Source organism: Python bivittatus, unplaced genomic scaffold (assembly GCF_059951505.1).
Source record: "Python bivittatus isolate LINGU-HERP-01145 unplaced genomic scaffold, Pbiv_v1 ctg000480_np1212, whole genome shotgun sequence".
NCBI classification, from domain to species: Eukaryota; Metazoa; Chordata; class Lepidosauria; order Squamata; family Pythonidae; genus Python; species Python bivittatus.
In genome coordinates this window covers 28,175,911-28,202,624 of record NW_028277075.1, presented here as the reverse complement: position 1 = coordinate 28,202,624, position 26,714 = coordinate 28,175,911, and the positions used below count along the sequence as shown (strand labels likewise).

Sequence of the window (26,714 nt, the reverse complement as noted above, 5' to 3'; positions counted from 1 at the left end):
AATTAATTAACTTAAAATTAAATCTTTTCTGGAATAGTTTAGAATAGAAGGCATCCAGATCCCTTTGGTCCTCTGGTAAAAGAAATGAAGCTACGGTTTTGTTTTTGATCACTTTCACAAGAAGAAAGTGATCAAAAAATAAAGAAGTAATAGTATTCATTGTAATGCCAAAATGTGAGTGATAATCTAGTTGTCCAATTTGGTGTATTGCTAGCTCTTATAAAACTTTGCACCTGCAAATCAGTGATGGCATTGAAAAAAATTACTTTGTATGCTACTTTTAGCTGGACTTTGCTTCCCAAATCCTTGTGACAAAATTACTATTTCTGACTTTGCAACTTTGAGAACTTTGCTAATGTAGGGCAGTAATTCACTTTATGTTAAAATCAGTATTTTAAAAGAACATATATGCTGATAACTGCAGTGGTGAGGATTTTAAAATATAAAACATACTAGTTGTACAAAATTTCCAAATTTTATTCTTCCTCTGTTCAAACTGTAGCATCTCTATCCCTCCATTAAGTTTAAATAAGATGTTCAGTAAGTTATAGGCAGGTGACAGTTATAGCTGTCAAAGTTGCTGGGTCAGCCTGAAAGTCCTAATTCCCTGCTGCACTATAAAATTGTCAACTTATCTGGGCTTGTACTATGTTGGAGCTGGAAGCTAAAATGAATTTGTTTGTTTGTTTGAATTGTATGACTGCCAAATCAAAAAGACCCAAGAAGGCTTACATTAAAAACTCAATAAAAGCAAACAATCAGGATGCAAAAAGTAAAAAGTACGCAACTCCATAAAAAGGTACTAATGCATTATGTTCTGCTTGTGAGGTCTCCAGGAACATCAGTTTGTCCATTGTGAAAACAAAATACTGGATTTGATCATTCTTGCAAAATGTACATAGGGATGCCTTGTTAAAGCATCTTAGATCATCTTTGAAAATAACTTAAGTTGATCTCAATATTCCAAAGTTCATGACATGAAAATAAGTAATTTATTGTGAGTAATGCGACAATGCTGTAATTCACTGGTACTTATCTTTAGAAGGTATTTGAAACCTGCATGTCGGTTCAACTCTACTAGTCCTGAGGTTATCTCCATGAGGCAGCTAGATGATAATATGTCTTTTACTAGTGTAAACAATTCCAGTTTGTAGAGAAGCGGAAGATGAATTCTTAAAAGTTGTGGCATATTTCCAGAATCAGTTTTGTCCTGGAATTTGTGAAGGATTAATACAATTTACTAAACATCATGTAGTTTGGCTGGTATGGGTCTTCCGGGCTGTGTGGCCGTGTTCTTGAAGTTTTGTTTCCTAACATTTCGCCAGCACCTGTGACCGGCATCTTCAGAGTGCAGGAGCACAGACAGGAACAGTTCTCTCTGTGCCCAGAGTGATGTGACCCTTTTGTGGGTATTTATAGAGATCTGAGGGGGGGGGGGATTGGGGGTGTGTGTGGAGGGTGAGTTACTGAGTGGCTGCTTGTTTTGGTGTCAGCATCTGTGTGTATCTTCCTGGGGGTTAGGCAGGGTTTTTTCTTCTATTGAATTGTTAACGAGGGGGTTGCTGGGGGTGATTAGCAAGTTCATTGTGTGAACTGTTCACATGTCCTGGTGGTTGAGCTGAGTTCGTTGACCTTTTGCAGGCTGTATTTTTCAGGATTGGTAGCCAGGTTTTGTTGATTTTTAGACTCTCCTCTTTTTTATTGAAACTGTGCTGGTGTTTGTGAATCTCAATGGCTTCCCGGTATAGCCTGGTATGGTGGCTGTTGGTGTTGTCCAGTATCTCTGTGTTTTCAAATAGGATTTTGTGTCCAGTGTGCTTGACAGCATGTTCAGCTACTGCAGATTTTTCTAGTTGCTGTTGTCTGCAGTGTCTTTCGTGTTCTTTTATCCTGGTATGGATGCTGCGTTTTGTGGTCCCGATGTATACTTGCTCGCAACTGCATGGTATGCAGTATACTCCTGCGGCGATGAGGGGATCCCTTTTGTCTTTTGCTGATTTTAGCACTTCTTGTACTTTTCTGGTGGGTCTGAAGATTGTTTGGAAATTGTGTTTTTCCATCAGTTTTCCCATGCGGTCTGTGACCCCTTTGATATAGGGCAGAAATACTTTGTTGGTGGGTGGCTGTTTTTCTTCTTCAGTCGCATGTTGCTTTCTTGGTTTGATGGCTCTTTTTATTTCATTTTTGGAGTAGCCATTCGCTTGTAGGACCCAATTAAGGTGGTTAAGTTCAGAGTTTAGGAATTGGGTTTCGCAGTTTCAATAAAAAAGAGGAGAGTCTAAAAATCAACAAAACCTGGCTACCAATCCTGAAAAATACAGCCTGCAAAAGGTCAACGAACTCAGCTCAACCACCAGGACATGTGAACAGTTCACACAATGAACTTGCTAATCACCCCCAGCAGCCCCTCGTTAACAATTCAATAGAAGAAAAAACCCTGCCTAATCCCCAGGAAGATACACACAGATGCTGACACCAAAACAAGCAGCCACTCAGTAACTCAACCCCCCATCCCCCCCCACACACACCCCCAATCCCCCCCTTCCTCCCCCCTCAGATCTCTATAAATACCCACAAAAGGGTCACATCACTCTGGGCACAGAGAGAACTGCTCCTGTCTGTGCTCCTGCACTCTGAAGATGCCGGTCACAGGTGCTGGCGAAATGTTAGGAAACAAAACTTCAAGAACACGGCCACACAGCCCGGAAGACCCACACCAGCCATCATATGCTGGCCGTGAAAGCCTTCGACAATACATCATGTAGTTTCTTTACCTTATTATAGTTTCTTGGCATGTTATGAGTTTCTTGCCTGTTAAATTCAATGTGTAGAGCTGAACAACATGATAAAATGGGCATACAAAATCTCTTAGTGTTAGTTTACACTGATCCCTGCTTTGTTAGAGTCCTATTATATTATTAGAAGAAACAAAGAACTTTCATAAATGTTGGAGGAAGCTTCAATAATTCAACAATTGGACCTGACTGCTCTGTTAGAAGCTATCTATTCAAAAGAGAAATGTCTCATCTGTTATATCATTGCCAATAACATAATTAGTGTTTCTCTTAAAATATTGGCTTTTATCAAAACAGAGGATGAAATCTGTCTTTTCATAAAATATCTTCCATAAGTGAAAGTGAGCAATTCTTCTCCCTTCCTGTAATTCTTTCATTCTCCCTCAAAACCTCCTTTGGGTTTGGTTTGGTTAGTTTTGCAAGGTGCATAACAGCTGCAAACTAGAAAAGCAAGTAGAAAGTCCTGTTGCAGGGTTTGGACTTCTTCTCATATGAAATTGACATTCTCCCTACATTACAAGTAGTCCTCATTTAGTGACCACAATTGGGACCAGCAACTATGTTGTTAAGCAAAGCAGCCACTAAGTGAAACCGCAACTGCTTGTGATTTTACTTCAGTTTTCCTTTGCTTTACAGACCTGTAAAGGACATGAATGTGAGGACTGATTGCAAAGTTACTTGTTCATCACCGTCATAACTGTGAACCATTGCTAAATGAGGCAGTTGCTAAACAAGGACTACCTGTATCATTCTTTTGCTGAGAATCGTTTCTATATTAATTTAGTTGTGTGTTTGTGTGTGTGTGTGTGTGTGTGTGTGTGTATGGAAAGATATAGCATGTTTTGTCAGTCTTGCACATAAATAGTTTCCACCTAGTATTGTTAGAGGATAATAATGTGCTTCTCTTATTAAGATTGCTCTAAGAATAGATTAGAAGTAGATGTGTCTGTGATAGTTAAGGTCAGTTTTTATTCTTCTGTTTTAATAGGGTGGATCCTTTACTTTATGGTTATGGAAGGAAATCCTTAGATTATATTGTAGTAAGCATGTAACGATTGTATTCTGTGTTACAGAGGGCAATTTTGAAATTAATTCCATGTAATGTAAATTGGTACAATTAAGTCAGTTTTGTCTTTCTTATGCTTCTTTCCCAGTACCATGGGTTCCCGGCACTCTGCCAGCTCCATTGTTTTCACCAGTGCCAGAAGTTCACCTAAAGAAGAGCTTCATTCTGCCACTTCCCCACAGCTAGCACCTTCTTTCTCCTCTTCCTCCTCTTCCGGTCCTAGAACTTTCTACCCACGTCAGGGTGCTACTAGCAAGTACCTGATTGGATGGAAAAAACCTGAAGGGACAATAAACTCTGTGGGGTTTATGGATTCAAGAAAGTAAGAGCATTTTGGTTCTATTTTAGTGGGTGTTAATATTAACATGAAAAGGCCTCTTTGTATTTTGCTCATGGAAAACTTTTAAGAGGTTTAAAAAGAGTGGCGATTTAAACCAATTGAAGGGCTTTTAGAAGAATACCTCCCAAGAGATTTATTGTCTGCTTTTCATTGAAGTGCAACTCAAATTGTTGAATTAAAACTGTTAAATTAATTCAGTGTACTTAGGAAATGTTCCTTCTCTTAAGTTACTCATTTCCTTATGGCAAACATTTTTTAATTAAATTTAATTAAATTTAATTTAAATACTAAACACCCCAGTCAATGTATATTATTCCCTTCCCCCACCCACCCCCTGCCAATTTTAAAATCATATTTCAAAAGGTAAAATCTCAGATGATCTTGAGAGGAATACTTTTCCACAGAAGAGTAAGTTTTTTTTCTAAACAAGGTAAAATTAGAAGTATTTTAAGACATTATTCGTTGGGATCTACAAATCCTGGTTTGGATTGCCAGGAAGAAAAGGTATGTTGCCACCATTCATTCTTTCTATTCAGAGACCTTGGAACAGATGTAGAAATCATCTTACGTGTACTAGGTTGTAGAGAAATTAAAAGTGGGGAGGAATTTCGCTGCTTTTTCCCCCAAACCACAACACAATTGAAACTATAGGGAGAGAATCTTTGACTTGGTCCCTGTCAGAAATAGTGAGTGGATATGTAAAGCTCTTTTGTTAACATAAAGTAGAACTATCCCAGTTAATGCTAATAATCCTTTGCTGAAATACAAAGGGTGAAACTAGCAAAATAGATCAAAGCATTGATGTCTGACAAGTAACTTTAAAAATATTCAAATTAGTTAATGTGTTATATTAGGATTTTCCCACTTACCCTTTTAGTTTTTATACAGAGAATTTGTCTTATGTCACAATAATGCAATTATGTTGAGAGCCAAGTTTATTATTGAAGAGTCACAGAGCTTTATATAAATGTATAATATAAATGTATATTAGTCAAACAGAGTTAATTGTGGGTCATGTATCAAAAATATAGTAAGATGAAAGGAATAATTTAGGATCTAGGTAGGGGTGACCATGAAAATGCTTTGTCTTTGAACCTGGGGGGGGGGGGAAATAATTGTGTTCTGGAGGTTCTGCCAAACTATTTCAGATCAGCCACCATTTGGCAGAACTGAAACCCATCTACTTTGACAGCTTCTGATTTTGGACGAAACAAAATCCAGGCAGGCAAATAGGATAAGGCTGGTTAACATCACTTCCTCTGTTCTTTCCTCCTCACAGTAGTGGCAAGGGCGCTGCATTCCAGCAAAACCCTCCCTCCAGTTTTCCAGGCATTTTCCCTCCTCCCCTCAGACACCACCACTGCCAACCCCTGCACTGGCCTACGTGTCTCCTGCAGTCTGTTTCTAGCATCTTCCCTTCCCTGCCTCCCCTCAGCTGCTGATGCTTTTGGCTCCCCCACCCCCTCAAAAAATAACTTGTCTAGATCAGACACATATGTGTTACATCTGCACATTTCATTCTGTGCACAGACCAAAACTTCCAAAACATATGTAATTTGATTTGAGCATGGACCATCCCAAACCAGCTCTTGCATACATGGAATAGTATGTGCAGAGAACTATTTTGCACATCCTTAGTTCTAGGTTTGCCAGAACAGTACAGATAGTGCCTAAACCATGATTTCCAGGAAGTATGTGGTTGGAATAATTACTTAGTTCTAGGGCAAGAACAGAACAAAAAAAGAACACCCTAAGATGAGCAATATGAAATGGGTAGCAAGAAAATTTCTGACAGAGTGGTCTTTTGTATGTGTGTGTACCATACACTTTCACCCTAGCAGTGGGAAGACAAGGACTGCAGGGTAAAAGGGACCATATATAGGTAAGAGTATGTTTTGAGGGAAGTTTGAGGAGACCTCTTTCTTTTTTTCTGTGATACAAGTAGTCCTCGAGTTACGACCATTCGTTCAGCAACTGTTCAGAGTTACAATGGTGCTGAACAAAGGGACTTACAACCGGTCCTCGAAGTTCTGGCTGTTGCAATGCCCCCGCGATCACGTGAACAAAATTCGGGTACCTGGCAACCAGCTTGCACTTACAACCAGTTGAAGCATCCCGTGGTCACGTGATCGCCATTTGCGCCCTTCCCTGTCGGCTTCCCCTAAGCAAAGTCAAGGGAAAGCCGGCAAGGAAGGCTGCAAGTAACTGGGGTAAGTCTCCCTTCCCAGCCTTTCTTTGCTTGCACACACTGCACCCTCCTTCCCCCTCTTCACTCACACACACCCCATGCCCTCTTTCCATGGCCTCCCTGCGATTGCACGCACATACCACACACTTTCCTCTGCCTCCCTGCAATTGCACGCACCCTGCACACTCTTTCCACAGCCTCCCTGCGATCACATGCACCCAGTACCCTCATTCCCCAGCCTTTCTGAGCTCACGCCGCGCCAAGCATCCCCTCCCCCAACTCGTGTGTGGTCTGTGCCGGGCCTCCCAGGGTCTCCCCCACTCCCCTGCAGCACCCCCACCCTCCTTGCCTGGGACTCTCTCCAATTCCCACTTAACGACCTGCATGTCTTAGGTTACAGCGACAATCTGCACTGCCTGGATTGCCATCGCTAAGCGATGCCATCACGTGACGTCATGCTTTACATCACTTAGCGACAGCAATCCCAGTCCCAATTGCAGTCATAATATATGCCTTTTTAAGGACTTTTTAAATGTTCCCCATCTTAAAATGGCAGGAAACTGCCCATGGTTTTCCACAGTCGTGGCTACAGGGACTCCAACAGCCACAGAAAGGGGACTTGAGAACCACATGAAGTCTTGGAGGCATCATACATTTCAGTGTCTTTATGTGTTGAAGGTATTGTGAAAGCCTTCTGATGGTGATGCGGCTAGGGTTGCTGTTATTATTATTAGCTTATTATTGAGGCACAGAAAGACAAATATAACTGATAGTTTTCTTCTTGTAAATATTTATCCTTATTTATTTATTAATACTAAATATTATTATTAATAATTATTAATACTAGATAACTTCAAATATCCAAATATTCACTATCTATTTAAACTTTCTTTAAATAAACAGACATGTTAGAAGCATTACTTCTCTGTTTTGTAAAGATGCCTTTCTTTTCTTTTAAGGCGACATCAGAGTGATGGTAATGAAATGGCACATCCTAGGTTGCGTGCATCAGCCAGAGATCTTCGAGCCTCACCAAAGCGAGCATCTAAGTCAAATATTGAAGAAGAGTTGAAGAAGCTAATAGATCTGGACAGCCCAACACCTGAGTCTCAGAAAAACTTTAAGGTATGTGTTACAGAATTATAAAATGGACTTGTGCTGAGAAATAGATTCAAAGGTAAGCTAGTAGTGCTGTAGTTCATATGAGATATAGCTAAATTCATAGATAAATTTCTGTTCTCAACAGTATGAAATTGAATCCTTTTATGGCTTGTTGGGTCTATTAGATTATTAAAAAGCATGATATAGATTATTGAATAACATTCTGTTCCTCTTGCCCTTATCAGTTCAACTGATATTTCTTGTAATTAATTGTTTAGTTCAGAAAATGCTGACTGAGATGTTAACTAGATCTTGCCACAGATTAAACATTTAACTTCATGGAAGAATTACACTGATTTCCAATTCATTTTCAGGACTCAGTTCACAGTACTGCATTTTGTATTGAACTCTGCAGAAAAATCAGTTTCTCTATTGATTGCTGATTATGCTTATTTAGTTATTAAGTCAGTTTTACTGACAAGAGGAATACAAGTAATAAAGTTGATAGTGCACATTTGAATAAAACCTAAATCTGAAATTTGCTGAATTCTAATGGTTCTATACCAGAGAGAATAGGAATGAACTGTAATATTTCAGTTTTAAAGAATATTTTACATGATAAAATCTAATCAGTATCTCCTAGAAATCGGATCTGTAGAAGCAAGAATAATGCAATACCTCTGACGATGGTTGAATTCACCTCATGAATAGTAATTTTACTAGTAGTCCCATGTTTGACCTTTGACCTTTTTAGTTTTTTTCACAATTTTAGTTAGGAAAGATGTAATTTTAGTACATTCATGGCTACAATTGTACAGCACACATTCTTCTATGGAAAACTGATTCCATGTATGACAGGTACTAGTGCTAATGAAATGTTAATTTCCACATTTCATTTAATTGATCAGTTCATCCTTTTTTCTGATCAGAGCACTTGGGACTGGCATGCTGGTATAGAACTTTTCTACTGTATCTGTGCCTAATTTCATAAATGGTTTTCCAAATTTTGGGGTGGTTACATATATCAACTAAGTCTGCTCAGGACATTTCTTGGATTCTACAGAAGTACTAATGTCTAAACAATCTTAAAGCTTCTAATGAATAATATTGAAGAAAATGCCCAGATTTTTGAGATCTCTGTGCTGAAAACCACTGCTTAACATTTCATGCTTGTCAGAGACTAAATGGTTTCCACAGCAACCATGCAAAGGAGGGCACATACAACTTCTTTCTTAGCTTGTCAAAACCCAAAGAGGCTTATTAAAACTTGTAAGTATGAAAAACTATATACAGATTATTTTTCAGTATTGCCTTTGAGGCTGATGTGAAAGGAAATTACTGTAAGCAAGGATTCCACCATCCCTCCCACAGTTGTTTTTGCGAAGGGAATGATGAACATCCCTTTCATGACTTGTCAAACAAGCTGTTATCCTTTCCATAAAATCCCTATTAATTTGAATGATTGATTATTGTAGTAGTGGCTAGTACATGTCTGTTGTGGAAATCTTTGTAATCAATATAATTCTATTTAGATGATAGATGATTGCCGTGCAGTTAAACAAATGCCCTGCCAAATGTATGACACTATTACTATTGTTAGCCTTTCTTTGAATATGCTTCATCTTAATGAATAAGGGTAGTAAGACTGTCTGTCCTTGGAAAAGATTAGCTGTCCTCTGGAAAGGATATTGTTTTTTTTCCCTTTGGATTTCCCTTTTTTCCCTTTTTCTTTACTTAGCCTTTGCTCTGTCCCCCCCCCCCCCAAAAAAGAGGTAAGGTGACAATGCTCAACATTTTTTGAAACTAGAGAAGTATTTCGCCACTTAAATGAGGTGCTGGGCAGTGTCTCCTCATCTTCTATTGGCAGATTCTCTAGAAGAGAAGGAAGAAGAAAAATGGCCAAGGAAGAAGTCTTTTTGCAACTGATAAAAAAGTTTATGAAGTTCCTCTGCCCTCCCCCTTTCTTTTTAACTCAGTCATATTTCAGTAGGTAAGGACTCTTACAAATTTTGTTCTACAGTGTAAACAATATGATGAGCTGATGGTCCACCAGATTCGGATACTTGTCCATGTAACCTTTGCTAAATGAATACATATAGTTGAAAGCAGTCTCAGTCCTTATTTTTAGACAAGGCAAAGTAAAGATATACAGTGGGGCAAAAAAGGATTTAGTCAGCCACCAATTGTGCAAGTTCTCCCACTTAAAAAGATGAGAGAGGCCTGTAATTTTCATCATAGGTATACCTCAACTATGAGAGACAAAATGAGAAAACAAATCCAGAAAATCACATTTTCTGATTTTTAAAGAATTGATTTGCAAATCATGGTGGAAAATAAGTATTTGGTCACCTACAAACAAGCAAGATGTCTGGCTCTCACAGACCTGTAACTACTACTTTAAGAGGCTCCTCTGTCCTCCACTCGTTACCTGTAGTAATGGCACCTATTTGACCTTGTTATCAGTATAAAAGACACCTGTCCACAACCTCAAATAGTCACACTCCAAACTCCAGTATGGCCAAGACCAAAGAGCTGTTGAGGGACACCAGAAACAAAATTGTAGACCTGCACCAGGCTGGGAAGACTGAATCTGCAATAGGCAAGCAGCTTGGTGTGAAGAAATCAACTGTGGGAGCAATAATTAGAAAATGGAAGACATACAAGACCACTGATAATCTCCCTCGATCTGGGGCTCCACGCAAGATCTCACCCTGTGGGGTCAAAATGATCACAAGAACGGTGAGCAAAAATCCCAGAACCACATGGGGGGACCTAGTGAATGACCTGCAGAGAGCTGGGACCAAAGTAACAAAGGCTACCATCAGTAACACAGTATGCCGCCAGGGACTCAAATCCTGCAGTGCCAGACGTGTCCCCCTGCTTAAGCCAGTACATGTCTGGGCCGTCTGAAGTTTGCTAGAGAGCACTTGGATGATCCAGAAGAGGATTGGGAGAATGTCATATGGTCAGATGAAACCAAAGTAGAACGTTTTGGTCTAAACTCAACTCGTTGTGTTTGGAGGAGAGAGAATGCTGAGTTGCATCCAAAGAACACCATACCTACTGTGAAGCATGGGGGTGGAAACATCATGCTTTGGGGCTGTTTTTCTGCAAAGGGACCAGGACGACTGATCCGTGTAAAGGAAAGAATGAATGGGGCCATGTATCGTGAGATTTTGAGTGAACACCTCCTTCCATCAGCAAGGGCATTGAAGATGAAACATGGCTGGGTCTTTCAGCATGACAATGATCCCAAACACACCGCCCAGGCAACGAAGGAGTGGGTTCGTAAGAAGCATTTCAAGGTCCTGGAGTGGCCTAGCCAGTCTCCAGATCTCAACCCCATCTGGTTGAAAACCTTTGGAGGGAGTTGAAAGTCCGTGTTGCCCAGCGACAGCCCCAAAACATCACTGCTCTAGAGGAGATCTGCATGGAGGAATGGGCCAAAATACCAGTAACAGTGTGTGAAAACCTTGTGAAGACTTACAGAAAACGTTTGACCTCTGTCATTGCCAACAAAGGATATATAACAAAGTATTGAGATGAACTTTTGATATTGACCAAATAATTATTTTCCACCATGATTTGCAAATAAATTCTTTAAAAATCAGACAATGTGATTTTCTGGATTTTTTCCCCCATTTTGTCTCTCATAGTTGAGGTATACCTATGATGAAAATTACAGGCCTCTCTCATCTTTTTAAGTGGGAGAACTTGCACAATTGGTGGCTGACTAAATACTTTTTTGCCCCACTGTATATGGCTTAGTTGTCCTTTCTAAAGAAAAATATTTCCTTTTTTAGCAAATCCTGTTAGTTTATGTTCTATCACATTTCAGTGCTTTCAACACATTGTTTGAAGACTATAAATGAATAATACTTCTTAAAAATTGAAGGATATAATTTTGAAGCGGCAAATTATTTAGTAAGCATGTGATTTTGAGGGTAATTCTTATTACAAACTCAGTCAGTAGATGTCTAGGTGAACATACTTCCTAATTATGTAATACTTAATATTTGGCATTGATGATTGAGAGACTGGTAATGCAGTACTCAGAGATATAAATGTCACAGCATTAGATAACATGCAAGGGCCAATATTATGCTATTGCAAAAAGCCTTTGCTACAATAAATAGAAAACTTTTTAGTGTATTTTAGGGACCTTCCAAATCATGACATTTCGCACCTATACTTATCATTTTATCCTGTGGGATTCCAGTATCCAGTTTAGGCTGAAAACCTTCAAGTCATAGTAATAAAAGCAAATACTTCTGAGGCTTATTTATATATTTTTTTTCTATTGGTAAAGGAATAACTGATAAGAAAGAAGTATGGAGTGGTGTCCTATTCTATCCATTATCTAAGTAATATAGCAAATAAATATCATAAAAATGTTTTAAGGCTTTGAATCTCCTGATGTCTCACCCCTGTATGAACTTATATGGGAATAGGCCACAAGTGAATTAAATACTGATGTAGAATAAGATTTAGGACCTGCTGAAATTATTTTATGCAACAATGGCTGTATTTCTGTACCTTTTCTCTTGGAAGTAAACTTCATTGAACTCAATATGACATTTTTTAATATACATTTGGACTGTACAGTGCTTTGAATTCAGTTCCAGAAAAGATGATATAAAGCATGTGGAAACATGATAATAATACCTTTCTTAGTCTGTTAAAGCAGCAACATCTTTTTTCTGGGTTTGCATAGCTACCATGTAATCCCTGGAAAAGATAGATATGCGTTAAGGAGTTACAGGTACTATTTTTGCACCCCTAGCGCTCTAGAGCATTTCATAACCCTAGTAGGCATATATAGGATTGTGCTATATATAACATGTAAACACATTTGGGGCAGCAATCACACTAATGGCAGGAAATAGAAAATTTGGCATTGGCAGGTCCTTTTAGAGGCTGGAAGTTTAAAAATTTAAGAGCTATTCCCCTTTCAAAAGGTTTTGTAAATTCTCAGTCCTTGAATAGTGGTTCCAGCTCCTTAAAGAATCTGATCTTGCTCCTCTGTAATACCAGGCTGGTCCAAAATAAAATAGAGATCATAATTTGATCTCTATTTGATTATTGATGAGAAAGCCAATTTGGCTTATATAACAGACCTGACTGGGAGAGACAGGTGGGCCAATATGAACCCAGTTTCTCCTAGGTAGATACTCTGTAACTGTAAATCAGAGAAGGAGGTAGGAAGGTAGTGTTGCTATGGTTCATAATTGTCAGGCTTTGAGGTGGTCCAGGCAAGAAGCGCCAACCATGAGTACTAACAAACCTTTATTGTAAGCTTACAGTAACAGAATCTTTCAAGTCTGAAAGTACCTCTCCTCTCCCTTACTTTTACTCTCCTGAAAACTAAGGAGGGCCCCTTCTGAGACATTTTCTCCATCCCCACCCCTTCTTTGAGTTCAGATTTCATTTATCAGACCATTATCCAGACTGCGGCTTTCATCATGTCTCCCAAGGTTATTGCTACACACCATTACAACAATACCTGTAAGAGAACTGGTTTGTTTGTTTGTTTATGTGTCACATTTATATAGCTGCCCATCTCACACTCTGGGTGGCACTTATGTTGTGTTTATGTTGTGTGTGTGCATCTCAGCATTGGAAAGAGGCATAGAGTGGGAATTCTGTTAGTGTACTGCCTTGCAGACTGCCTGAGAGCACTGGTAATTTTTCATGCCTCTGGTAGTCAGAATCAGATGACACATCTGAACTATGTTTTGAAAATTCATAGAAATCTATTTTGGGCTTTTACTGATGTAGAGATACATTATATATTCCAGTAGCAATTAAATTATTATTTACAGTTAAAGCTCAAATGCAGTTTCTTTTTGGCACTCAGATAGGGCCCTACAATAACAGTGTAGTTTTGGAGTCTATATACAACCCACATTTTTGAGAAAAATGTTTTAAGTGTTCCAGTGTCCCAAATATGGTCCCTCTTCAAGAAGGTGGCATAATTAGAGTTAAACTGTGAGGTGGCTTAATATCCTAAATTATTGGTGAAAATTACTTTCTTCTTCCTGGATTGAGCTCTTTAATTTTAGTTGACAATTTTAGTACCAAGCGGAAAGGACCTGTTTTGCAAAAATAGAATTGTTATGGATATTCAAAAGAAATACTAGCTTTGAGTTTTGACTGAGCCAAGGCAGAGAATTCTAGATACAGAGGGCCAACCTGTTCATTAAGAGGAATATATTTAGGCAATCAATCTGTTAGCTTCTTGTCTATCTATGTGGTTTTCTTGGTAAAATGCAGGAGTGGTTCATCATTCTTCTCTCCTGCACAGTATGAAATTATGCCTTTACTGCTGTCACTAAAGTGGTAATCCACCTCCAGCATCTTCCTCTGTCACTGCTGCCCAATATAGGTGCCTACTTGCTTTAGTTGGGCAGCTGGGATGAACTTCATGTTTTGAGTGACCCTGCTAATCATTATCAAATCTGAAGGCTACAGGAACTAATGTAATATTTACAGAAATATATCAAGCAACAGAAGAAGAATCTATAAAAGTTTTAACCAAATTGTACCAACAAATCTGAAGAATGATACAGTGGCCAACAGAGTTGAAGGGAGCAGCGTACATTCCAATACCAAAGAAAGGAGATTTAAGAAAGCGTGCAAACTATCATATAATATTCTTAATTTCACATGCTAGCAGAATAATGCTTAGGATCTTCCAGTGCAGAGTAGATTCCTACATGGAAAGGGAAATGCTAGATGTTGAAACTGACTTTAGAAAAGGCCAGGGAACAAGAGACCTTACTGTTGATGCACACTGAATAATTGGGAAAGCCAAAGAATACCAAAAAGAATTCAATGTGCTTCATTTACAGTAGAAAGTCCTTTCATTGGGTCAACCATGTCAAGCTGTAGATTGTCCTTAGAAAAATGGAAATTGTACAACATCACTTTGTCTTTATGCAAGGACGTGCATGCAGGACAGGAAGCCACATCTGGATGGAACATGAAAAATAAACTGGTTTCAGGTCAGCAAAGAAATGAGATAAGGCTGCATCTTCTTATTTATTCCTTATATATTATATGCTGAATATATAGAGAGGGAGATTGCATTGGAAGAAGGTAAGTATGGTTTTAAAATTTGGAGAAGAAACATCAATAATCTGTGCTGTGCTGATGATACTATTTTGGTAGTTAAAAATGCAAATTATCTGCAAGCTCTAATAATGAAAGTTAAAGAGCACAGTGAAAAATAGGACTAAAATTAAATATAAAGAAAACCAAATAGACAATGGTTACAACAACCAGCCTTAGAACTGACAAAATATTAAAAGTGAATATTTCTGCCTTTTAGGGATAATCAAGAAATATGCTGTAGACTAGCACTTAGCAGAGTAGCAATGAAGGCCCTGGAAAAGATACAGGGTAGTCCTCATTTAACAGTGCTAATTGGGACCGGAAACTCTGTCATTAAGCAATGTGGTCGTGAGTCGAAAAACTATGTGACCGAGCCACTTAGCAATGGCAGTTTTGGAAGTCCTGGTTTCTGTCATCAAACAAGGACCGTGCAGATTGTTACGTGAGGACTTGATGTGACCATGACTTTCAACTTCCTGCCAGCTTCCCCATTGACTTTGCTTGTGAGAAACCAGCAGGGAAAGTCGCAAATCACAATTACTTGACCGTGGGATGCTGCGACAGCCATAAGTACGAGGTCCGATCGTAACTGCCACTCAATACTGTTACAGATTTGAACAGTCAGTGAACAAGTGGTCATTAAATGAGGACCACTTGTATTCAGATGTCATGTTATGTCTTTATCTACAAAGATCAGAAATGTGCAGGTTTTCCCTGTGACAATCTGTAGAAGCAAAAAATTGAGCTTTAAAGAAACAGTATGAAAAGAATATTGACACTGTTGAATTTTGGTGTTGTAGAAGATTCCTAAGAAAACCATGCATGCCATGAAAACCAACAGAACACATTTGTCTATGAATCATAGAACAAATCAATCCAGAGTTTTCACTCGAGGCACAAATGACCAGGCTCAAACTATCATATTTTGGGCACATTATGTGAAGAACCAGGTCCTTTGAGAAATCCATATTCCACATGGAAAGTTGGAAGGAAAAAGAAGAGCCTCTCTGGTATAGTGGTTAAGGTGTTGGCATAGAAACCAGGAGACTGTGAGTTGTAGTCCTGCCTTAAACATGAAAAACCAGCTGGGTGACTTTGAGCCAGTCACTTCTCTCAGCCCAGCTTAACTCACAGAGGCGGAAGGAGTATTGGTATGTTTGCCGCCTTGAGTTGTACATGGAAAAAAAGGGGGAGATAAAAATCTAAAAAAAAAATGGATGACCCATAGCAAGGTAGCTGGATAGACTTGGAGAAACTCTGTCTATATGGTTGCTAAGAGGTGACATGGAGTTGATAACACATAAGCATAATATTAGTTTCAGTGCAGCTAGATACTTCAGTCAAAATATACAAGAAGTATGACATTATTGTGTTTTACTATGTTACCATCAGCTGTATTTGTAGAGAAATAAAATTCTATATGAAGACCAGCCTTATTAAAACCATAGCTCATTTACTTACATATCAGATTTTTCATATAACCATCTATACTCATTATATAATTCCATTAATCATTGATTTTCTAAGGCCTCAGACTTTTTCTGTCTTCAGCACATATTGTCAGATCGTGACTTAATCTCTTAATTTAATCTCAAAACTTTCCAAATTTTCTTGTACTGTCTGTAGAATTAATATGGAGTTGACTATCTAGTATTAATGTTGTATTGATGTTATGAGTTTTTAATAATGTTATTAATTATTTGACTTGTATATCTTTGGTTTTTGACCATAATTAAGAACTGAAATTAAGTTTAAAGCCCTACATGGCTAAGGTTCTGTGATGGAAGACTTGGATGAGGAGGTTCAAGGCCATGGGGAGAAGCATCTCCTCAGCCCACAGCCTGAGCATGTGAAAGCAAAGAGGATGAGACTGGCACCACCCTAAGGAATTCGGAGTGTTTAGTTGCAGACTTTGGGAGTTAGAGTTAGTCTGGTGAGATTCTGTCTAGCAGGTGTCAGCTAATAAAGTAACTAAGCAAATCTAGAACCATCTCATGGAGTTTCTTGGGCTGAACCTAACAGGTTCCAGCTACTTGAGAGAATGGTTATTTCTGTATTACGCCTCCATGCTTATTAAAATCATCTTAGGAGGTTTGCTTAGAATTCCTGCAAGCTCATCTAGTGGGGAACTTTGATCTCTGTTGCTGCTCCAGTTCTGTGCTGAGTCAAGAGGCCTAACATTTTTATCAGCTTTTTAAAAATGCCCTTAAAACATATCTTTTGTACAGACAGTCCTCAACCATTCGTTCAGCAACCGTTCGAAATTACAAATGCACTGAAAAAAGAGATGGCTGGTACTCAAAGTTACAACTGTTGCAGCGCCCCTGTGGTCACATTATCAAAATTTGGGTGCTTGGCAGCCTGCTCACACTTACAACCCCAGGGGCGCTTCAACTCTATCCATCTTCCCCCCATCTGTACCCTCTTGGCCCCCTGCCGCCCTCTGCTCTGCTGCCCCAACTGACCTTCACCATCTTCTTGCTCCAAAAAGCTCCTTTGCAAAAAAGCTCCTGAGCAAGGCTGGGCTGGGCTGGGCTTTTGTTTCATGCTGTGGAGTGGGGGAAGCACCTAAGCAGTAGTGTGCCGGAACGCCCCTTTGCAAAGAGCTTCTGGGCAGAGCTGGGCTGGGGTTTTGCTTCACGCTGCAGGGGGGAAAAAACAGCACCCCTTTCTTCCCTCCCTTTTTTTTTTCTTTCCCCCTTGAGTAGACTAGCCCACTTCTGGGAACTGGTCCTCCAGCCATGATAGGCAGGTAAATCAGGCCTTGACCCCCTTCAGCCCTCTCTCTTCCGTTTTTCGTGGGTAGACTTGTCCTCCTCCTTGGGAAGGCGGGTAGACTGGTCCCATATTCTGTTGCTGGGTAGACAAGGCCAGCCTTAGGCCTCCAAAGCTAAAGCTTTTTGGCACACCATGCTGCAGGAGCTTTTTACAAAGAGGCTTTTTGGAGCAAGAAGACAACAAAGATCAGCTGGGGCGGCAGAGCACAGGGCAGCAGGGGTCTTGGAGTACAGGGTGGCAAGGAACTGGGCTGGGGCAGCTACAGCTTCCTGGGGCATGGCAAGCAGCCCCAGAGCTGCATGGTTCTGGGGTTGCTTGCCACCCCACAAGGCAGAGTGCAGGGCGGCCAGAAGGACAGAGATGGGGGACAGATAGATGGGGGGGAGTTGAAAGCAGTCCCTTACTTTACAGAGGCTAGGGGCTGAGATGGATTGAGTCCTGAATGGCTTGGATTGGGGTGGGTTCTCATTTAATGGCCTGTGATTCTCAGTTAATGACAGCAACCGGGACTGCTGGGATTGCGGTCGCTAAGTGATGTCACGTGATGTCTCACTTTACGACTGCATCACTTAGCGATGGAAATTCCGGTCCCAATTGCTGTCATAAGTCAAGGACTACCTGTATAGGCTTTTAACTATTATTTTAATTATTCATTCTACTTGATTTACAGTACTTGTTTGGTTTAATTGCTATTTTAAATTTGTTTTTATCATTAACTTTAAATAGATATATATAAAGAATTTTGATTATAATAGTAAACTCTAACACAAACTAAACTTAAAGAAAGAGAAGAGAGGATAAAAAGTGCAAGAAAAAAGAAAAAGAATAAAAAAGTAAGAATATAATAAAAAATATATATAAAGAAGTGACTTCCAACCTTCATCACAACAAGTATAAACAAATTTAGAGGGGGGGCGGAGCTGGCGTCGCGGCGATACGGCGGGCGATCCTGGGCTCCCAGGATGGCAGCCGATATCTCCTCTCCCGGACGGTCCCGATGGACCTAAGCCGTCCCGTAGAGATGGCGAACGCAAAGGGCGCGTCCCGCGGATCTCAGGGACGCCGCAAGTCCCAGATCGATCCGGGGAGAAGCTCTTGAAGCCGGCGGAGGAGAGGCAGCCAAAAATGGCTGCGAAAGCCGGGACAGCTCCAAAGGAAGATGGAAGAGAAGGGTGTCAACTGGGTGAGATGGACTTTTACTATTCAACTATTCTTAGAGAACACCTTAAGTAACTTAAAGAGATTTTTAAAAGTGAAGAAAAGTGGATTAAGCGGCGAGATTGAACCCTATTAAAAAAAAGAAGGGGGAGAAAATTTTTCTTTTCAACTTTCCCTTTTTAGTGGAATTGACAAGATGTTTTTCTTTTAAAAAAAATATATTTTTAACTGGATTGGCTTTCTCTTTTTAATACTCAATAACTCTTTATTTTAAGCCTTTTTTTTTACTAAGATTTCTTTATTGTTATAAGAAATTTATATCTTTTTGACTTTGAAATGGGGAAAGTGGAGTTAAGAGAAAGTAAATGAAAGAAAGTTGCACTGCCATTTAGAGGCGCGACTTAGTGCTTTTTTTTCATTGTGACGCACGCTCAAAGACCCTGTGCTTTCTAAAAAGATAGTGGGATGTGCATGTTTATACAGGTGCCATCCGTAACTATAAACAAGAAAGTGGAGTTGAAAGCGACTTTGAAAACATTAAGATGGAAAGTTTGAGCCAGTCACAAGAGCCTTGATTAGTGGCAGTAGCTCTTTTTTCTGCTAGAAGCTCTGCTTTGCTCTCTATTCCCCCCCAGATGGATTTTTTTTTTTAAAGAGGCTTAGCCTTTTCCTTATTTTAATTTTATTTTTATTTTTACATATTTTTTTCTCTCCTTTTGCTTCTTTTTTCTCTTATTTTTGGCAAGAACAAAGATAAAGAATCCTTTGACTCAATGAAGGTTTATCAAGATAATAGACTATACGAGAAACACAATGCAGAAAAAGATCTTTAAACTATTGAGGATGACTATAAAAAATTGGAAGAAGAGCTGCAGAAACTCTCAAAAAAAAAAAAAAAGAAAAGAAAAAAGATATTAAAGCTAAAATGGACTTAATTAAACATAAAACGGGATCATTGGAAAAGGAAGAAATAGTACAAGAAATCAGAAACATTAAACGGAATTATTGTGAGGCCTATAAACTGAGAATTAAAAGGGTTAATCAACTGATAAATGAAGAGAGACAGATTTGTTCTTGGCACTGAGGGTGAGAAAAAGATTATACAAGATTATAATGGAAAATCGTACTAAGAGAATGTACAAAAAGAAGAAGTAAAACAATATTGAAAGAAACTATTGCAGATGTTTAAAGAGAAAATCAGGGGAATACAACAATGATGGAACTGACAGAAGCTTCCAAAAGCAGAATGTTCAAAAGGACACTTATTATTGCTTTCTCTTATCCAATAATATAGAAAAAAGGAATGAACAGCCAGATATTTTGGGATATTGAATGAAAAGGGTGAACTCAAAATTATGCAAGCGCTGGAATAAAGTATAAATCTGAGATATATAGTTAAAAATTGTATAACATGTAGTGAAATCTGGTTAGAACTGTAACTTGGTTAGAATTGTAATTGATACTGTAACTGATATTGGTTAGAATTGTAACTCTTAAGAATTGGAAAAATTAAAAAGTACTTATGCAGGAGGAAGTTATTCAAAATTATGGAATGTGCAGAGATGAGTTAAATTGAGATTTGAAATTAGAGTAAGAAGATAAGCAATTTTATATGACACGGGATTTGTTTTTATTAATGATTAGATGAGAAAATATAGTAATGTAATAGATTAGGAAATTTTATAATAGAAATTTGATATTAATTATTATATATATACACATATAATAGATAGATGGAGATGTATTACTAATCCTATTGAAAGTTAAAATTTTTTGTAATATATGATTTTATAGATTAGCTATGAATGATTAATAATTGTTAATTGATAAGTATACAAGTATATTTTGAATAGATGATATGAGAATTTAAGATTATGAAAGGGGCACCAACGAGTTTAACTGGTTGACACACGGTATAAAATGGAAGATGCTTTTTTATGCCTTTTTATGTTTTTGTTTGTTTATGTTTGTTTTGTATTTGTTGTAAAAATAAAAAAAACATTATAAAAAAAAAAAAAGTATAAACAAATTTAGTGACTCTTCACCCCCTCTAAGGTTACAAACAATTATCTCTTCATCCCATGACCCATCCCTTATCTATAGACAAATCCATAAAGTATCATCTTTTCAGTCCTGGTGTCAGCAGAAAGTCCATAAAAGGTTGCCAGAAGTAACATCGTATCGTGTTTTAACCTTGATCAAATAAACCAACTTTATATTCCTTTTACTTCTAACAGTCTTAATCTTTAGTTCATTCAAATATTGTCATAGGATTTGATTTCTCTTCATTTCTTCTTTGTCCCATCCCACAGAGTTCTTCAAGGCTTTAACAAGCCTCTTTTGTAAATCCAATAAGAAAAAATTGTCCAGGTCACTCTCTTGGTTATCATTTGTAGTTCCCTTTTGAATTTTAAAACATCAGCCAATTTCTTTTGTAGATCCAGTGAAACATCCTTTTTGAAGTCATTCTCTTGGCCTGTCAGTTGTAATCTACATTCGATACCATCTCTACATCTGTCATTTCTTCAATAACATCTTTTTGACATAATCTATCCATAGAAGCAGACATAATTACTGACTGTTGATATTGTGGCTACTAGTTTCTGATTCCATTCTCCAAAAGTCTCCTTCAGTATTTTCATTGTTATAGCATTGTGCATATTATAGGCTTGCATTTTTTTCCTCTACTAAAATCTTTAGTCCTCTCTAGTATCCAGTTTTTAAATCATGAAATTGTTTATCTCTGTTATGTCTTCCAAAAACCAAAGCAGATCTATTTCCCATGAGAAGCTGTTTGTTCTTTATAATTAATTCCAAAGTCTTACTGTGAAAATTTCAATATTCCAAATTTATCTGGACCCTTAATCCATTTATAACTTTCTGTGATGGAATGGAATTATGAAGGCCAAGCTCAGGGAGACAAACATTTTCTTAGCTCGCCAGAACCGCATGGGAGGATCAAGAGGATGAGACTGGCACCTCCCTGAGGAATTCACACTGTTGTGGCTGGAGGACTTTGGGAACTGGGGTTTTAGTCTGGGAAGATTCTTGCTAGAGGTTGTAGCTAATAAACATAGCTGAACTGAATTAGCATTGTTTCTTGGAGTTCCTTGGGCTAGGCCCAACACTTTCTAAGATCAAAATCTTATTTAACTTTTTGCTGTTTACTTCAAATTCTTTAAGTTCTTAAGCTTATAATTAATTTTTTGTTGTTGTTGTTCAGAGTTGAAGATAAATTCACCAAAGGAAGACTTTTCAAATTTGTCATTCCAAAGGTCTCTAATAGCTTTAAAATGGTTAATAGGCAATTTCTGAAAGTGATTAGAAAGTGAAGTTTGCGAACTTAGTGTCCTTTAAAAGGCTCCGCCACAGTTGCAAACAAGATGGCTAATCCCTTTGTCGCCTGGCACTCAGACCCACAGAAAACTGGTCTCCTGCAGTCTCCTTGTGAGGAGCAGCATCCAGAGCACATGTGGGCAGTCTCCTGTCCTCTCCTTATCCGGAGAGGTTCCGAGGGAACCAGTCTACTCACTGGTTCCTTGGTCTTTGCTGCGGTCGTTGGCTCCGCTTTCTCAGAAACATCTTCAGTTAACCATACCTCCTCTGGAAGTTATTTTTATCATTAATTTATGAGTAGGTGATAAAAAACCAACTCAAATAAATAACACTATAATCCTAAAGATGGCTAATAAGGAAAGTATCTCAAAACATACATCTAATTAAACATGCCTCAAACTAGGCTGAAAGAGTTGTCATAGCACAGCCAAATCATTGGAGTTCAGCGAAAAAAACAGTTCAACTCATCAGTTTCATTTGTGTGATCATAGTTTAATTGAACTGAATTTTGAAACTGAAGAGCCAGCTTTTACTGCAGTATATATATATATTTTAAATGGGATAATTACAACAATAAATTGTTATCTCACAGTATACTCTCGGGGACAGAATATCAGCAGGAAGAGGAAGAGGGAGCTGTGTCAGCACTTAAGTGCAGAAGTACCCAGTTAATTGTTTTTTTAAAAGTGTCAGACTCATCCAACAGGTACAGGTGTACATGCATAAACCTGTTTTCCTTAAGGGAGTGACCTACCACTTGTGGATTCTGAGCCTTCTAAAATGCTTTTAGTTTTGGGGAAAGGTGTGCTTTCTTTCTTCCAACTGTGGAGTATGTACATTTTTTGAAATGCTGTACAATAATAAAGCTGACTCCTTTATTGAAGTAGTCCCAGTGGCTTTCAAGAGATTGGGATACCATATTGTTATCAAAAGCATGAGAATATCACTAAAAAACCACATTTTCACACTTTTCCAATATGTTTTTCTATAGCGCAGGATAAAAAGAATTCTCATAGTAAGCATTTAATTGGTGCAGATTAACTGCACCCCTAGAAATCATTCTGAAGCCAATCCATGATATAAAACATTACATTAAGAGTGGCTCATTTTTAAAGGAAGTGTTACACATTCTTGTATAAGTTATTCTTGTGTTACTCTTCTTTCAGTCTTCATTCCCTAGCACTCCTATTTCAAGGCGTGCCTTGCAGCGAACTCTGTCAGATGAGAGTATTTATAGCAGTCAAAGAGAACATTTCTTCCCCTCACGAGCTTCTCTTCTGGACCAAGCTCTTCCAAATGATGTTCTTTTCACCAGTACATACCCTTCTCTCCCCAAGTCCTTACCACTAAGAAGGCCATCATACACATTGGGAATGAAATCCTTACATGGTAAGTAAGATGCTACATCTAAACTATTTATGTTTTGTTTTTGTTTACATAGTTGTTGTTATTATTGTATCCCACCTTTATTTTGTAATACTCAAGGTGGCATGCATAATGTTCCTGCCTCCTATTTTCCCCAGAGCAACCCTGTGAGGTGGATTGAGCTGAGGGAGACTGACTAGCCCAAATTCATCCAACTGGCTTTCTTGCATAAGGTTAAGTTAGTATTCGTAACCTGCATTTGTATTTATTGACATATCCAAATTGGCATTTATTATTCATTGCTTGTATAACTTTGGAATTTAGAATACTGTAGTTTATTGAGCTCCCTTTAATTGTTAGTGTTTAGCTAATATGGAATATTGAATATACTTTTTCAAGGGAATGCTGCTTGACACATTATTGCCTAGGATCACAACTGAAGGTGATTGGTTTGGCTTATAAGATTCTAAATTGCTTATGAGTGTTCTATGTTCTTTAGAAATTTATTTATTTATTATTTATTACTTTATTTATTTATTACATTCGATTTATTGTCCGCCCATCTCCCACCAATGGGGAACTCTGGGCGGCTCACAAAGTACATATAATACAATTATACAATTAATTACGCTGTGTGACCGGCAGGGGTCGCTAGGGGGTCATCCGGGCTTTTCCTCCTCCGTAGATCTTCCTCGCTGCTCATGCTGGCTGCATTCGGAGTTCGGCCAGCACCGGTATTTTGCTCCCCTGCGCAGCACCGCCGGTTCCTCCCATCTAAACGGGAGTACCCATTTATCTACTAGCAGATGGAATAGCTTTCGAATTGCTGAGTGAGCAAGGAGCTAGGACAAGGGACAGGAGCTCACCCTGTCCCGCAGAGCTGGGCTCGAACTGCTGGAGAGCCAATCATTTCTGACCGGCAACTCCCGCGTCAGTCTTTAATATCAGTTGCGTATTTCCCCTTACTTGCCCTGTTGATAGGCCAACTCAGTGGCTATGAGCCCTACTAGGTAGACCAGACCATGACATCAGTTCCACAGGTTGCCTACAAGTACTTTTATTGGCTGCAGTAACAGAAGTTTTGTGCTGTACAGTCATGTGAAAAAGAAAGTACACCCTCTTTGAGTTCTATCGTTTTACGTATCAGGATTTAATAAAAATCATCTGGTCTGTATCAGTTCTCAAAAGTAGGTAAATACAGCCTCAGATGAACAACAACATATGACATATTATACCATGTCATCATTTATTTTACAAAAAGAAAGCCAAAATGGAGAAGCCATGTGTGAAAAACTGAGTACACCCTTACTCCTTCCATAGGTATGAAGAGGCTAAGTAGCAGCCAGGTCCTGCTAATCAAATGCCCTTGATCAATTGATCATCAGCAAGTGTGACTACCTCTATAACAGCCAAAGTTTTAGGAGTTTGCTGGTCTCGAGCATTGAGGTGTGTGTTAACACAATGCCCAAGAGTAAAGACCTCAGCAAGGATCCTAGAGAAGCAATTGCTGCTGCCCATCAATCTGGGAAGGGTTATAAGACCATTTCCAAACAATTTAAAGTCCATCATTCTACAGTGAGAAAGATTATTCACAAGTGGAAAATATTCAAAACAGTTGCCAATCTTCCCAGGAGTGGATGTCCCAGCAAATTCACCCCAAGGTCAGACCATGCAATGCTCAGAGAAATTGCAAAAAATCCAAGAGTTACATCTCGGACTCTACAGGCCTCAGTTAGCATGTTAAAGTTCATGACAGTACAATTAGAAGAAGATGGAACAAGTATGGTTTGTTTGGAAGGGTTGCCAAGCGAAAGCCTCTTTTCTCTAAAAAGAACATGGCAGCATGGCTTAGGTTTGCAAAGTTGCATCTGAACAAATCACAAGACTTCTGGAACACTGTCCGTTGGACAGATGAGACCAAAGTGAAGGTGCTTGGCCATAATGCACAGCACTACATTTGGCAAAAACCAAACACAGCATATCAGCACAAACATCTCATACCAGCTGTCAAGCACGGTGGTGGAGGGGTGATGATTTGGGCTTGTTTTGCATCCACAGGACCTGGGCGCCTTGCAGTCATTGAGTCTACCATGAATTCCTCTGTATACCAAAATATTCTAGAGTCAAATGTGAGGCCATTTGTCCGACAGCTAACGCTTGGCCATCATTGGGTCATGCAACAGGATAATGACCCCAAGCACACCAGCAAGTCTACAGCAGAATGGCTGAAAAAGAAAAGAATCAAGGTGTTGCAATGGCCCAGTCAAAGTCCAGACCTCAACCCAATTGAAATGCTGTGGTGGGACCTCAAGAGAACTGTGCATAAACAAATATCTGCAAACCTCAATGAACTGAAGCAATGTTGTAAAGAAGAGTGGGCAAAAATTCCTCCACAATGATGTGAAAGACTGATAAAATCATACAGAAAATGATTACTTCAAGTTATTGCTGCTAAAGGTGGTTCTACAAGCTGTTGAATCATAAGGTGTACTTACTTTTTCACACATGGCTTCTCCATTTTGGCTTTCTTTTTGTAAAATAAATGATGACCTGGTGTAATATGTCATGTGTTGTTGTTCATCTGTGGTTGTATTCACCTACTTTTGAGAACTGCTAAGGACCAGATGATTTTTATTATGTCCTGATACGTAAAACCACAGAACTCAAAGAGGATGTACTTTGTTTTTCACACGACTGTACCTCCTCGTCTTTCTTATAGTTCAGTGAATTATGGAGATGTCTGGATGTTCTGGACTTAAAAAATACTTTTGTCCCTGTTGCCTAGGCAGTGAAGCCTGCCTACCTCTGTCAAGATTATCTTCTTTACTCTCTAAACTGGCTGATTTTTCTTTTTACAAATTTGATCACTTTAAAAAGTACTGAAAAAGTTTATTACACCCTTTCATTAATGTCCAGAGTAAGATAGTAAGCTACTATATCTTAATATACATCATTATTATTACTACTAATACTTTTACTATTACTGTACTATTCAGTTAAAGTAACTTACTCTTAATTATCATTGATTTCAACAGAAAAGCTAAATGGAATAAATGGTAATGATTTGTTTTTATTTTGGGGTGGTTGCACCCTTTATTTTTAGAGTTCTTTAGAGCCTTGGTCCACTGAAACAATTTGATCAAGCAATTGGAAAAAAGCTGTTTTATCTCAAAATGCTAAATATATAACTTTGAAATAGCCTTGCTTGAATTGTCAATCATACTTGAATCATGAATCAACTTGCCAATTTTTAATAATCTTTTAACGATAAATGGGATGCTTTACAGTAAGTTCATCTGGTAACATTTGTAGGAAAACAAAATAAACCTGATGCCTAACTCATGAATACCTTGGGATTTAGAAATTTGCTGATCCTTTTCTGATTGGCAGAGGGGGAAACATATCCTTGAGAGTTAATTCTTCTTCAGTAGAAAGCAAGGCCAACTTGAAGGTTTGTTTCATCTAAAAAAGAAC

The 26,714-nt window shown here is 38.6% G+C and overlaps 1 protein-coding gene across 4 annotated transcripts in view; it reads left to right on the top strand.

Moving 5' to 3' along the window:
• The window catches only part of SIPA1L1 (signal induced proliferation associated 1 like 1), a 208,294-nt gene that overhangs the window by 175,449 nt on the left and 6,131 nt on the right, over positions 1-26,714 (top strand). For all 4 annotated transcript variants that reach the window (XM_088145570.1, XM_088145567.1, XM_088145568.1 and 1 more), the window contains 3 exons: positions 3,950-4,183; positions 7,349-7,514; positions 23,042-23,264. In XM_088145570.1, coding sequence (XP_088001696.1) covers positions 3,950-4,183; positions 7,349-7,514; positions 23,042-23,264 — 623 coding nt within the window. The remainder of the gene's footprint in view (positions 1-3,949; positions 4,184-7,348; positions 7,515-23,041; positions 23,265-26,714) is intronic.